This window comes from Muntiacus reevesi, chromosome 1, assembly GCF_963930625.1.
Source record: "Muntiacus reevesi chromosome 1, mMunRee1.1, whole genome shotgun sequence".
NCBI classification, from domain to species: Eukaryota; Metazoa; Chordata; class Mammalia; order Artiodactyla; family Cervidae; genus Muntiacus; species Muntiacus reevesi.
This window is the reverse complement of record NC_089249.1, coordinates 257,794,050-257,808,486: the sequence shown is the minus strand read 5'-3', so window position 1 is coordinate 257,808,486 and position 14,437 is coordinate 257,794,050. Positions and strand designations below refer to the sequence as shown.

Genomic DNA, 14,437 nt, shown 5'->3' with positions numbered 1-14,437 from the left:
GGCTGAGCTCCCGGTGTCACAGAGCAAATTCCTACTAGCTATCTATTTCACATGTGGTAATGTATATGCTTCCACGCTACCCTCTCAATTCATCCTACCATCTTCCCACACGGTGCACAAGTCTGTTATCTGTCTGTCTCCACTGCTGCCTCTGCCCTGCAAATAGATTCATCAGTACCATCTTTCTGGAGTCCATACACATGCGTTGGTGCTGCTGCTGCAAAATCACTTCAGTCGTGTCTGACTCTTTGCGACCCTGCGGACAGTAGCCTGCCAGGCTCCTCTGTCCATGGAGTACTCCAGGCAAGGACACTGGAGTGGGTTGCCATGCTGTCCTCCAGGGGAACTTCCCAACCCAGGGATCGAACCCTCATTATTCAAACCCTCAAATAAGAGAATCGAACCTCTTATTTCTCCTGCACTGGCAGGCAGGTTCTTTACCACTAACCCAGCCAGAAATACAATATTTGTCTTTCTCTTTCTGACTTACTTCACTCTGTACAATAGGCTCTAGGTTCATCCACCTCATTAGGACTGACTCATATGTGTTCTTTCTTTAATAGCTGAGTAAAGGTCCGTCTAGTCAAGGCTATGGTTTTTCCAGTAGTCATGTATGGATGTGAGAGTTGGAGTATAAAGAAAGCTGAGCGCTGAAGAATTGATGCTTTTGAACTGTGCTGTTGGAGAAGGTTCTTGAGAGTCCCTTGGACTGCAAGGAGACCCAACCAGTCCATTTTAAAGGAGATCAGTCCTGGGTGTTCACTGGAAGGACTGATGCTGAAGCTGAAACTCCAATACTTTGGCCACCTCATGCAAAGAGCTGATTCATTTGAAAAGACCCTGATGCTGGGAAAGATTGAAGGTGGGAGAAGAAGGGGACAACAGGATAAAATGGTTGGATGGCATCACCGAGTCAATGGACATGAGTTTGAGTAATCTCAGGGAGTTGGTGATGGACAGGGAGGCCTGGTATGCTGCAGTCCATGGGGTTGCAAAGGGTCGGACACAACTGAGCGACTAAACTGAACTGAATATTCCACTGTGTGTGTGTGTGTGTGTGTGTGTGTGTGTGTGTGTGTGTGTGTGTGTGTGTGTGTATACATCACAATTTCTGTATCCATTTTTCTGTCGATGGACATCTAGGTTGTTTCCATGTCCTAGCTACTGTAAAGAGTGCTGAAATAAACACTGGAATACATGCATCTCTTTCAATTAGGTTCTCTCAATTAGGCTGGCTCAGTGGAAGAAAATCTGCCTGCAATGCAGGAGACACAGGAGATGCAGGTTCAAGCCCTAGGTTGGAAAGATCCCCTGGAGGAGGGCATGGTAACCCACTCTAGTATTCCTGCCAGGAAAATCCCATGGACGGAGGATGGCAGGCTACAGTCCATGGGGTCACAAAGAGTCAGACGTGACTGAGTGACGAGGCACATGCCCAATAGTGGGATTGTTAGACCCAGGTAATTTTGAAGCAGTTGGTCCGTGAAGGAAGGTTGACAATGGCTTTTGCAGCAGAGTTTTTGGTTGGTTGGTTGATTGGGCTTTTTCATTTTCCTTTTTTTTTTTTTACTATACCACACAGTTTATGGGAACTTAGTTCCCTGACCGGGGATGGAATCTGTGCCCTTTGCAGTGGAAATGCAGAGTCCTACCCATTGGACTACCAGGAATTCCCTCTAGTAGGCTTTTCTGCAGGTCTTATTTAAGGAAGTATCTGGTCAAAGGTCAGTAATCTATTGCATCACCATACCTTTCCATCTTCCTAATACTTCTAAGGAGTGGGAAGAAAAGTAAACTCAATTCTTCTCTTAAATCACCTTTTTATATTAAGGTAAAAAATTCCCTGTTGATTCCAGAGAAGCTATTTTAAGGGAGGAAGCATGTCAGTGTGCTATAAATTTGTCTATATTTTGACACATCTGCCCAAACCAAGAAGCTCAGAGGTGAATTTTAATTCTGCATTTTAGTTAATACCCATAATTACAGAAAAATCTGTTTAATACTCCATTATGTATCACAGTAAGACATGCACAAATGAATGCACTATATTGAAATGAATGGTCAAATCTTCAGCCTCAAATTTTTCCCTATAAATAGATGAAAAAGGGAAGAATTATTGGTCAAGACCATTAACCACTTGCACATTTTGTTGGAGGCACCAACGGTTAATTATGACCTTGCTGGTGGAGCTAAAAGTATAATTAATCATTCAAGCAATTGTTACTTCTAAAAATTATAGCTTCAAAGAGAGAGGCCTGACAAAGCTAAAAGTCTTAATTTTCATTCAGAGTTCTCTATGTGAAAGTGGGATTGTGTCAATACTTAGGCACCACTTTATTATTTCAAGTAAGAGCTACATGTGATTAGTATAACATGGTACAATGGTTTAGCAAGGTGAAGTCAAATTAAGCCAGAAAAAAATCTAAATTATGCAAAACAAAAAAAAGATAAAAATAAGGACAAGATCATGAAAAATATATTCATTTAGATTGAAAGAAATGTTCATTTCCCTAGGACAGGGAAGGATATCTACAAGCATAGCCCCAACAAATAAATGTCCATCTGGTATAACAGACAAGAAATAGATATGGTGGGAAATGTTAGTCTCACTGATAATTGCAGAAGTAATTAAAACCACTAGGAAGGAATACCACTTTTCCATTAAATGAGGAAATGTGACAAACATGGCAAAATTCAGCACTGGCAGGACTTAGAAGAGATGAGTTACATATTTTGGGGGGTGTTTCGGCAGTCTGTTGAGCCATGAATCATGAAGTCATGAAAGTGATCAGGCCCCCTTCACCAGCCCTATACCTGTGGGTAAGATACACCAACAAGGGGCCTTGAAAGGAGGAGTAACTCTTGGTGCAAAGATGGCTAGCACCACCCCATCATGTATTAGTGCTGAAACTTGGAAATTGCCCATATGCCTAATTATTCAGAAAGAGCTAGAAAAGTGGTAAGTTAACATGATGCATGATTAGTTACTCAGTCATGTTGGACTCTTTGGGACCCCATGGACTGCAGCCCACCAGATTCTGTCCATGGGATTTGCTAGCCAAGAATACTGGAGTGGATTGCTATTTCCTTCTGCAGGAGATCTTCCTGACCCAGGGACCAAACCCGCATCTTCTGCATTGGAAAGCAGACTCTTTACCCGCTGAGTCATCAAGGAAGTCTAAGTTAACATGCTAGAATAAACATGTATTACCATTAGGAGACTCTGATACAAAGAACTCATAGGAATATAGGAAGATGAAAAAGGAAAAAATGATGCATATATGCACCTAGAGGCAAACTGTTGAATTATTTTTGTATGGCAGGATTGTGAAGGTTTCAGAGATGAAAATATTTGATTCTCAGAACAGAGTTTCTCAAATGTAATTGTGCAAAAGTGATCAGTGGAGCCTGTTAAACCTGAGGGGGTGTCTGGAATGTGGGTTCAGGAGTCTGCATTAAAAAAAAACCCTTCAGGTAATTATCTGTGAAAGACACTTTGATAAACATTTATTTAGTGATCTGGGTGTTGGGAGTATTTCTGGTTCCTTTTTGTATCCATATTTTTACATATACATGATAAAATATTAAAAGGTACATTTCAAGCATTCTGTAGGCTCATCTTATCAATAATGAATATGCCCAGCGGCATGTTTGGGAGACTGAGAAATTTCATCGGTGTATGTATAGCACACAGTTTCCCTCATAAAATGAAGATGTTTTAAGTGGAGAACAAAACCCAGCTGAGATGCAGGCTGCTGGGCAGTAAACTGGGCTCAGTTGCTCGCGGAGCACTCTGTCCCCACCACCCACCGTTCAAACGCTGCGTCAGGAAAATCACTAAGTGTCTCAGAACACTCACTACTGGGCTCAACATTTTTTTTAAATTAGAGTGTAATCGCTTTATAATGTTGTGCTAGTTTCTGCTGTCCAACAAAGTGAATCAGCTACGTGTACACATGTGTTTCCTCCCTCTTGAGCCTCTGTCCCGCCCCCACGTGCCAGGCCCCTAGGGCATCGCAGAGCGCGGAGCTGAGCTCCCTATTCTACACCGACGTCCCCGGTAGCCATCTGTTTTACACACAGTGGTGCACCGCTGTCGCACTTAACCTCCCGATTCATCTCACCCTCCCCTCACCGTGTCCACTTGTCTGGTCTCTATGTTCACGTCTCTATTCCCGCCCTGTAACTACGTTCATCTGTACCATTTTTCTAGATTCCACACATGTGCATTAATATATGATGTTTGTTTTTCTCTTTCTGACTTACTTCACTCTGTTTGATAGACTCTAGATCCCTCCATATCTCTACCAATGACCCAATTTCATTCCTTTTTATGACTGAGTAATATTCCACTTTATACATGTACCATAGCTTCTTTTAGAAGCAGTTGACTCATAACCACTCCCTCCTCTTTGATACATTTTCTTCATTTGACTTGCAAGACACTGCACCCTCTTGGCTATCCTCCAATTGCACTCCTGGTTCCTTCTCTTCTCTGCTGTTCTCTGTAACTCCTCACTCACTCCATGGGCTTCTCCTCATTTCTATCTATACTGACTCCCTGGGTGATCTCAACAGTCTCGTGGCCTTAAATATCATCTAAATGACAGAGAATCTCACACATGGACCTCCCTCCAAGCACTGAGCGTCCATACCCCACTGCTTACTAAACAATTCCATTGAAATTACTTCCCCCTTTTCTATTTTCCCTCTCAACATTCCCCTTCAGCCACATCTAACCTTCACGCTATTGCTCAAAATATACTGTCTCCTAGTCTAGAGTGCTTGCAGTGGCTGCTCCCTCCGTGTGGAATGACTTTGCCTTTGTTACATATCTACATGGTATTTCCATCACTCGCCACAGTCTCTGTTTACATGTTGTCTTCAAAATGAGATGATCACCTTTTCAAAATTTTAGTGACCCACACCTACCTCCAGTGGCCCAATCCTTCTCAACCTGCCCCATCACCTTCTAACATAAAATATTATCTATTTATCATCTTTACATTGTTTTCAGTTTCCCCACACTAGACTGTAAGCTACACAAGGTCAGGGAAGTTTTGTTGTTGTTGTCCACGATATATCACACGCACCAAGATAGTGCCTGGCATATGTTATCACTGCATAAATATATTTGTTGAATGGCTGAAATGTTAAGTATCAAAACCACACAATATTAAGGTTCTACTGAACACAGTAATTTCATATCATGATATCACTTTCACTCAGAAAGACAGAAATTCCTGTTGTTTCCTTCTCCAATTCAATTGTACATATAACCTAATACACTAATATATTAGCCATAGAACCTTGGAGAAATAGGAAGAAATTGTACACCTAACTCAAGATGTAGTCTACGTGCTTATTCAGTCGCGTCCAACTCTTAGCTACCCCGTGGACTATAGTCTGCCAGGTTACTCTGACCTTGGAATCCTTCAGGTAGGAATACTGGAGTGGGTTGCCATTTCCTGCTAAAATGTAGTCTAAGTAGAGAGAATCACTTGAATGCTTCTTGAAGGCAAAATATTAGATCCTTTCTTTAAAGGACCGCGCACAGAATCATTCATACACATCAGGGGTCTTTTCTTTCTTAGCGATGCCTCACCCTAAGACTGCTTGAAGTTTTTATCAGCTCTGCATCTTAGGCACCCCAGTTCTGTCATAAGGTAGAAACTATAAGAAGCCGGGAAAACATCTTTGTCTACAACTCTAATTCTCCCCATTCTTCCTACTTATCTTGGCTTCACAACACATACACAATTTTGTTGCATTAAGTTGTCTACTTCCCTTTCTTCTCTACTAATCTGTCTATCTCCTTGAGAGCAGGGATCGTTGCCAAACCCTGGTACTTACACAATGCCTGGCAGCACAGGGTGATTGCTCAGATAACATTCACAGAATCAATGACTGATTCTGAGTTTCTGAAGGTAAAAGATGCATTCCACAGACTTAATTACAATATTAATTCATATAGCTTAGAACTAATGAAAGTATTAGTAAATCACCATAAAAGGGTAATTATGCAAATATACATGATCCCATATTTTTGTTTCTTTGTTAACCAGAAAAGAAGCACCTTGACTTCAGCTATTTATCCATCATCAAAACAGTCCTGGAAGAAAAGCAGTAAAAATCCAGAATTCCAGTAGAGGATATTTAGAGTGGTAATAAAAGACCTGGATTAGGTTTGAGTCATGACCCAGCACAGTTGTGTAACTTCGGACAAATGCTTATTAACTTTCTGAATCTCAGTTTTCGTACCTGTGAAATGGGACTACTGCTTCTGTTCACCTTCAGAATATTACAGTAAAGGACAAATGAGATTAAGTCTGGTAAAATGTCTTTGACATATAATTAACTTGCACATTCATTTTCTTTCTATTTCTGCTTTTCAGTCACTTAGAAAAAAATTAAGGGGTTTTTCTGGGGTCCAGTGGTTAAGACTCTGCCCTCCCAATGTAGAGGACACAGGTTCAGTCCTTGGTTGGGGACCAAAGATCCTGCATGGCTCACAGCAAGGCCAAAAATAAAAAAAATATTAAAAAAGAAAAAATTAAGTATCTGAAAAACTATGATACATTTATAGTTCATATTTATATCTAAGGTATATATAAATTACTAAGAGCTCTTCAGAAAAGGAAGACAATGGGGTCTATAGCATATGCCTTTCCTGTTTGCCCCAATCATCCTTTAGTCAACAACTCTGAAGATCATTAAGCTTTAATATTTTCCTTCACAGCTTCCCTTTTCACCCAGATTGGTTAATGGAGCCAAAATTAATGTGGAGCTGGGCTTGAAGAATGCCCAAGTCCAATCATCACTAGTTTTGACTTTTTTTCAAATCCTAAACATGTAGCAATTTCCTAAGCAGGAAGTGCTGATCAAGGAAAGGTAAGCAAATCTGTTCCCTAACTTTTTCTATATAAAATACAGGAACTCACTTTCAGGCCTCATACTACAGACAGTATCTCCTTTTTAATTTGATTTCACAGTCCTTGTTAGCTATTTTTACATCTCTCACCATTTTCCTATCTCAGCAACAAATAAGAAAAAAAAAAATCTAATGAGGTCACTGGAGAATTTACTACTCACAGGCAGTTTTAACACTCTCCAAACAAAACCACTGTCCAACACAAGTGTATATTGGCTTGTACAAAAATGCCCAGGATGCAAAATACAATGACAACATTTAGATAATTTTTAAATAAACAGACAAACAACAACAAATGATTCAATACATGAAGACAATAACCACAGCAACCAGATATAATTTTCTAATAAAAATAAATTGACTCTAAAACTGCATCCCAAAAGTTTATGCTGTGAAATTTGTAACACAAACAAAAACCAACTTGGGGCCAAAGTCACTTGCTTACCTGACTGATGTCACTTGTCCAAGCAGCTTTCTCCTGGCGGGAAGGTGCTAACAAGACCACAGTGAAGGGGGCAGCGTCAGGAGGCTCCACCACTATTTTGAAATCCAAGTGTCCAAACACTTGGCCAGAACCTTTGGCTTCAACACACGTAAACCAAACAATTAGATGTGAATACAAAAACATGAGTGATAACTGCTTTCTCAAGGTCCTAGTAATACAACCAACGTGCATTTAAGTCCAGAATCTCCCTTTAGTGATACAGTACTTCTCAAGCATGGGGACGGCCTTGTTAAGCTCATAAGCAGATGAAAAAGCTAAGATCAGTGGGTTACTCAAGACTAGGGTCCTGTTCTCCTTGCCAATTCATGGCTTTTTAAAAATTTTCCATAAATTACAGATTTCCAACATTCTAATTCAATTACTTTCTTCTCTGCTGCTGCAAAATCACTATCGCAAGACAAATTCAGTAAAATGTAAATTTCCAAAGATGGCTTAACTGGGGTTACAGGTTAAATGGTTCAACAGAATTTTTCATATATAAATGAATTCAGGGAATTTATTCTTAACATCTTCCCTGTCTCCTGAAGCAGCTCTTCTTAGCTATCAATGAATAAAAACCAAAGGACTATTTAATGCTAATATAATTCTAAGTGATAGAATGTGACTTACAGTCATCATCGCTTGCATCGGGCTCCTCGACCAAGGTACATTCTATTAGAGACAGAACTCCACCTGTCTGGAAACAGACCAATTTTTCATTTAGAGGCTGAGAGTCTTGCATAGGTTGGGAAGCTGTGATTTGTAAACCTTATATTCGAACTGCCACAGAAGAAACAGCAATTCCATTTTGAAACAAATTTTTCATAGAGCTCAAAATTAAATTTAATTGTGTAAAAGTAATTGAATTCATTGAGCTTCATGATTCTTCCCCACCACCTGACACTCACTCCCAACGTCTGTAAAATTTAACGAGTCGGCCTATGGGAGATTATATGGCACCTCAGAGGCCCCATAGAGTGAATGCAGCTCAGCAAAGGGTAGAGCTCTACAACCGGTAAGTGACTTAAGCGGTAGAACTCTGTTGTGGTGATGCTGGATAATATTTTCAGGCATTAATAACAGAAGGTACAGATAGGCAAGCTTTTTCTGTAAAGAGCCGGCTAGTAAATCCTTTAGGCTTTGCAAGCCACATGATCTCTATTGCCACCGCTTAAATTTGCCATTTTAAAAAGCATGAAAACAGCCAGGTACAATAAGAAAGGAAATGAGTTGTGGCTGTGTTCCAATAAAACTTTATTATTAAAAAGAGGCAGCAAGCTGTGGGCCGTAGTTTTCTCACTCTTGGTACTGAGTAAGGTAAAATAGCATTTAGCGAATATTACACAATCAGTACACTGCAGTCATCTGACAAGATTTTTGAGCTCAGTCAACAACTAGTGATTTTGTCCAGGTTATGATTTTAATTGCCCTTCTTTATGGCAATTGCACTTAAATTTCTATTACTTTGGATTTAACTGACAACAAAGTAAATGTCAAGGTTGGCAACCGTGTATTACCTCACCATGATATTGTAATAACCTATTTTATGATAGCAGGCATGGGAAAGTCATAATTAAATTAACCTCAATGCCTCTCAAGTGCACGGAACATAAATGGAATAGTCGTGTAAAACCAGTACCTTGAGCAGATGCAGCTTTCCTCCTGAACTTCTTGTACAAATTAAAAAGTGTTTTGTAAACAAGAAGCACTGTCTTTCTCCTTCCTTTTTCAAAGACAATGAACCCAGGCGAACTTTACTAAGCTTCCCTCTCTCAACGGAAGGTACTTGAATAAGAGAACCTGGTGATCACAAAAGCGAAGAACACACAGTAATTAAAATTCTGTCAAGTGAGAGTAGTTCCTGATGCAAAAACAGTAGGGCCTGTTTCCCAAGACACCAAGGAATTATTTGATGCACCATCGGAACAAGCAAATCCCCTGCACTTTGAGCAGAAGAAATAATGCATTGCAGTCACACCAATTCTTACTATTTCTGTAGAACACTTTAGATTTGATTATTTATATAGAAGCTGGAAAATAAGTTAAAACAAAGCCATACTGAATTCAAAGCATGAGACACTTCTGCCATCTGTCCTTCATAATCTGATCTTTATCAATTTATTTACATAAGAACAGGGTACATATTGTATAATTACATATAGTAATAAAACAACATAATAAAAAGCAAGTCAAATTTGTTTTTCCTAAAGCAATGAAGGTAGATAAATAGCATTAATATAGCCTACTCTGTATTTAAAAACATGATGTACATTTATAATGTACATTTTTAAATATACATTATAAAAATACACAGATTATGCAATTCAACACAATTTAGCGAAGGGCTCTTTTTAAAGGGCAGTTATTTCAGGTTACATTTAAATTATATGTGATAAAAATTCTTTGTGAAATCTACATGGAAAAGAAACCACATAAATTCTATATGCAGAATACTCCTGTGAGGGAAACTATCTTCCATTCAAGAAGCTAAGCATAGATTTTATATAATTTCACTCTAATTATGACCTCCTGCTCTTCTTAAAAGGAAATTCTAATTTAAATATCAAAACCAAAAAACACTAAGAAAGATGCTTACAACTACCTTGCCTTCTGAAACACCCTGAGCCAGTACTATTTCTACTATTTGTGTAATTCACCACCTATCCCAAATACAGCTTTACAAAGGCTCCTATCAGCCTCATAAGAACTATTAAATGAATATTCATCACTTAATTATGAACACTGGTCATCACTAAGAGATGAGACTGTAGGCAACTTTATTTTCCTCTTCTTATATTTCCTAGGTTTCTTGATTTGTATTTTTTAAATGTAATTTTGGAATAGTAAATCTATGATTGTGGGTCACAAAACATTTACATTAACATATGACTATTCCAAACAGTACCTACCTTTACAGAGATCTAAAGATGTGCAGGAGGTAAAGAACCCAAATTTCTATGGGTCTCTGAATGCCACCCATTCAGGTGAGTGTTTAAGTGAGCTGCCTGACAAAGGCAGAGTCATCATCTATTCGTGCCTAAAGAATAACACAGAGGTAGTCCTGGGGGAGGGTGCAGGACTGGGGAACAGGGGCAGGAAAGGGCTTGGTTCCAGTGATAGGAATGGGCAACAAGGAAGAGAGGTAGGTGGGAGCAAACTGGCAGAGAGCACAAGCAGCAGGTAATCAAATATGAGGAATAAAGGAAAGATGAAAAAGCAGAAGGCAGAATGCTTAGAGGAGTAGACGAGCGAGTAATAGCCACAGAAGGATTGTACTCATGAGACCCACTGGTGGAATCAAAGCCAGAGATCTTTCAGAGGACCTGGGTTATCCTTGCCAGGAGATGGCGGTGGATTCGGCAACATAAAAACTGAAAATCAGAAAGGGAATGGATGGGAAAAGACAGTAAGTTCTAGCCTTGCCATGGGCGGTCATGAGTCATCCAGACAGATGGTTAGGGCCGAGCAGAAGACTGCAGCAGAGACAGGTGGACAAGTGGGTTTGAGGGATGTTTTCAGAAAGGATATAACTGAGGCTAAGAAAACTGAATAATAATGTGCTCGTGGGTAAATACTTCTAGTATTTAATGATTTTGTAAGTTGGAAATTTTAAAATACAGTGTTAACTCTTGTATTAGTCATTATTGTGAATTTTAGCTTTGAGGTAAAAAACCAAATGTTTCCTTGGCAACTAAACACTAATATGCCTAATCTATAACTGCTCATCTCAGATCCAAATAGGAGACTATATGCATTAGGTATGCACAGAAATCTGTACATCTGAATTAGAAGTGAACAATTTCAACACTGGTTTATAAAATAATATTGAAAAAGATGTTAAGCGGGTTTTTTTTCACATTTCATCTTATGTTTGACATGATGTTTCAACACAACTATGAGACTTGAAGATTCCTTTCTAGTTATTACAAATAAGAGAAATTATTAGTCTTAATGATCCTTTGCATCACCATCGTCATCAGTCTATCTAATAACTGGGATCAACTTACAAAAAAAACCTTATTTTTCAGTCACTAAATTCTCATGGTGTGGCATTCAAGACTGGCTAATGCCCTTATTCTTATTCCATTCAGTAGTTTAAAAAGACTGAAGAGCAATTTCCAGGTTATTGGATTAGGCATTCGAATAGGTATAACTACTTCCAGACCCCATGTTACAATTTCAAAGAACACTGGTACATTCAAAGTACATGATTTTGAGTCTGGGAATGATTAAAGTACCAGAAAGGTTCATGCTTCATTCTCAACGCGTTTAGCTTTAAATTCAGTCGCTCTACTTACTTTTCCTGATTCACCTTTCTACCAGACAACGTGACTATGTACAATGGACTTTGCACAAAATGTCAACTTACAGTGCCTTTATCTTCTAATAAATATTCATATATATTTCATGTTATTGAAAATGGAAACTTATTCCAAAATTTAGATCTTGGTTTTTAAAGTTTATGTCAATCTCACTGACTCTAGTCTAGTCGTTCTTATGAACATTTAATTTTCACAACAACCCACTTAAAAAGAGGAAGGGGCTTCCCTGGTGGCTCAGTGGTAAAGAATCTGCCTGCCAATGCAGGACGTGCGGGTTCAATCCTTGGACCAGGAAAATCCCCTGGAAAAGGAAATGGCAACCCACTGCAGTATTCTTGCCTAGAAAACCCCATGGACAGAGAAGCCTGGTGGGCCATAGTCCATGGGGTCACAAAAGAGTTAGACACGACATACTGACTAAATCACAACAAAGAAAGGAAACTGAGGCTAAGAGAAATTAACTAAATTGTCCAATATCACACAGCAAGAAACAGGAGGAGACAGGATTTGACCTCCATGATGTAGCTAGCTATACTTTCTATTATTGCCTCGAACACGTACAACATTTGCTCAAGAAACTTTGAAAAGATTTTGAAAATAGATGACAATGTCAGAACACTGCTATGACACAGTCCTTTGCATCACACTCATCCACTAGTAACTGGAATCAGTTGATAATAAAAGAAGCTATTTCAATCAATACATTCCCACAGATTGACATTCAAGATTGGCTATCACCCCTATTCAGAGGTGAGCTTTCAGATGACCTTATTTTTTCTAGTCCTCAGAATTAAAATTCATTTGAGATTGAAACCACACATATTTATGCATATATGTTGGCACTCATGCATTGAAAGCATCTAGTAAAAAAGTAATAATTGTAGGAACCAAAGCAAAACAACACAAACTTTCCAAATTGACTGTAACTGGATTACTTTCTACTTTAAGATTAAGGTCTGATTTCTTTTTAAACCACCTTTATTGAATAATTCCCAAACAGACTAACCAAACCAAACAACACAGAAAAATGCTCCTGAAAGGCAAATCATTAATATCAATATCAATACAGCAATAACATCAGATATATTAATAACTGACAAAAGTGCCTCAAACATATGGTACAGAACAAGCAATAAATAAAACCTAGACATGAATCAAAGGGAGAGGTAGCTCATGATTGGTTTTTCTGGCGCAAGAAAAAAAAATACAATTTCTTCACTGGATTCAACCTTCCAGCATTTTTCATCATAGATGCTTTTTCCAACTTAGAAATATATTAAATGTTTATGTGTAATAATAATACTCATCAATCCAAAGTCCCTTCAGAAATTGAACACTAGTTATAGAAACTTTTGTTTCCATTTTCACATATTACAAAGCTCAAGTCATTTAGTAAGTATTTTTTGGTGGACTCCAAACATAAGAAAAATACAAAACAAGACAGCTGACATTCAAAACTGCAGTTCAACAAGCAATTCAATTTAATCCATTGTCCGTTTTCCAGGTATCTATAATGGAAAGCATTGTACTAGGCAAGAGAGAATTCATAAATACGGCCCTTCAGAGTTACAATTACTGGGACAGACAAGGCAAGCAAACACGTACAAGAGGACGAAATGCAGGCACCAGGAGCAAGTGGGCTTGGAAACGAGGAGGGAAGTAAGCTCATTTGCACTGGAAGGAAGGAGAGGGGAAGATGAGGAGGAAATTTAAAAGGCTCTTTAAAAGGAAGTTTAAAAGGCTCTGATCTGAGCCTAGCAGGACAAGAGGACCTTCCATAGGCACAAGAAACATGGATGAGGGGATCCCTGGTCCCCAGGCTGGGCCCACACACGTAAAGGCGCAGAGGCAGACAATGTCAGGAAGGCAGGAAGCCAATATGGGGCACAGTCTGTGAAGAGGACTGGAGGGGGAATTAGGAAGGCCTGGTGCTGTCAGCATTACAGTCCACTATTACTCAAAGGAAAATTAATACTTCAAGTTAAAAATGAGAAAGGTATCACATCCTGAAATATACTTCCAAACTTTAACATATGTGTGATTTCTCTCCTTGTAAATAAATAATGGAAAATAGAACAGCATGCGTTAAATTTTTTAAGTGTTCTGTGCAAAAATTAACGTGTGCAGCACAAATAATGTCTTCTTTGATGAGGTAAAAAAAAATGTTTCAGGCAGCACATTTTGTTAGGCACTAGAAATGCAATTATCGTCAATTAATATTGGCACGTTATAAACAGAAACCACATTAAAGGTTAATTCTAGTTCCAAATTTATATGCCACTCTTCCCCAAGTTCAAAATTATGACTGTGTGCAATATACTGCCTGAAATCGACTCTGTGAGGGCATGTTCCCCTCCCCAGGACCCCTACGCACTTTCAAGGAATTTCGAGTGTGGTGTACTTCGTAATAAGAACCACAGAGGAATATGCACTGTCATGGCGTAACTTCTCTACAGATTCCAGCATAAATATCTTTCACTCTTCAAAAGCTTAATTTACTGGGTGATGCCCCCAAAGCACACCCCTCAAACATGATACCTTGGCCACCGCCAAAGTACGGCAGGGCAAGTTGAGACATTTCATCTAGCAACTGGAGTTACCAACTGAATCAAGTCATATCATGTGGGGCCGATCCGGAACTGCTGATGAAAAATGGGAACAAGAGACAGCTGTTTTCACTGCGGACATTGTCCGCTCTCC

The 14,437-nt window shown here is 39.1% G+C and overlaps 1 protein-coding gene across 4 annotated transcripts in view; it reads right to left on the bottom strand.

Moving 5' to 3' along the window:
* The window catches only part of RASGRF2 (Ras protein specific guanine nucleotide releasing factor 2), a 248,364-nt gene that overhangs the window by 122,837 nt on the left and 111,090 nt on the right, over positions 1–14,437 (bottom strand). For all 4 annotated transcript variants that reach the window (XM_065919065.1, XM_065919066.1, XM_065919068.1 and 1 more), the window contains 3 exons: positions 9,055–9,215; positions 8,046–8,112; positions 7,377–7,513 (listed from right to left, as the gene is read on the bottom strand). In XM_065919065.1, the coding sequence (XP_065775137.1) occupies positions 7,377–7,513; positions 8,046–8,112; positions 9,055–9,215 (365 nt within the window). The remainder of the gene's footprint in view (positions 1–7,376; positions 7,514–8,045; positions 8,113–9,054; positions 9,216–14,437) is intronic.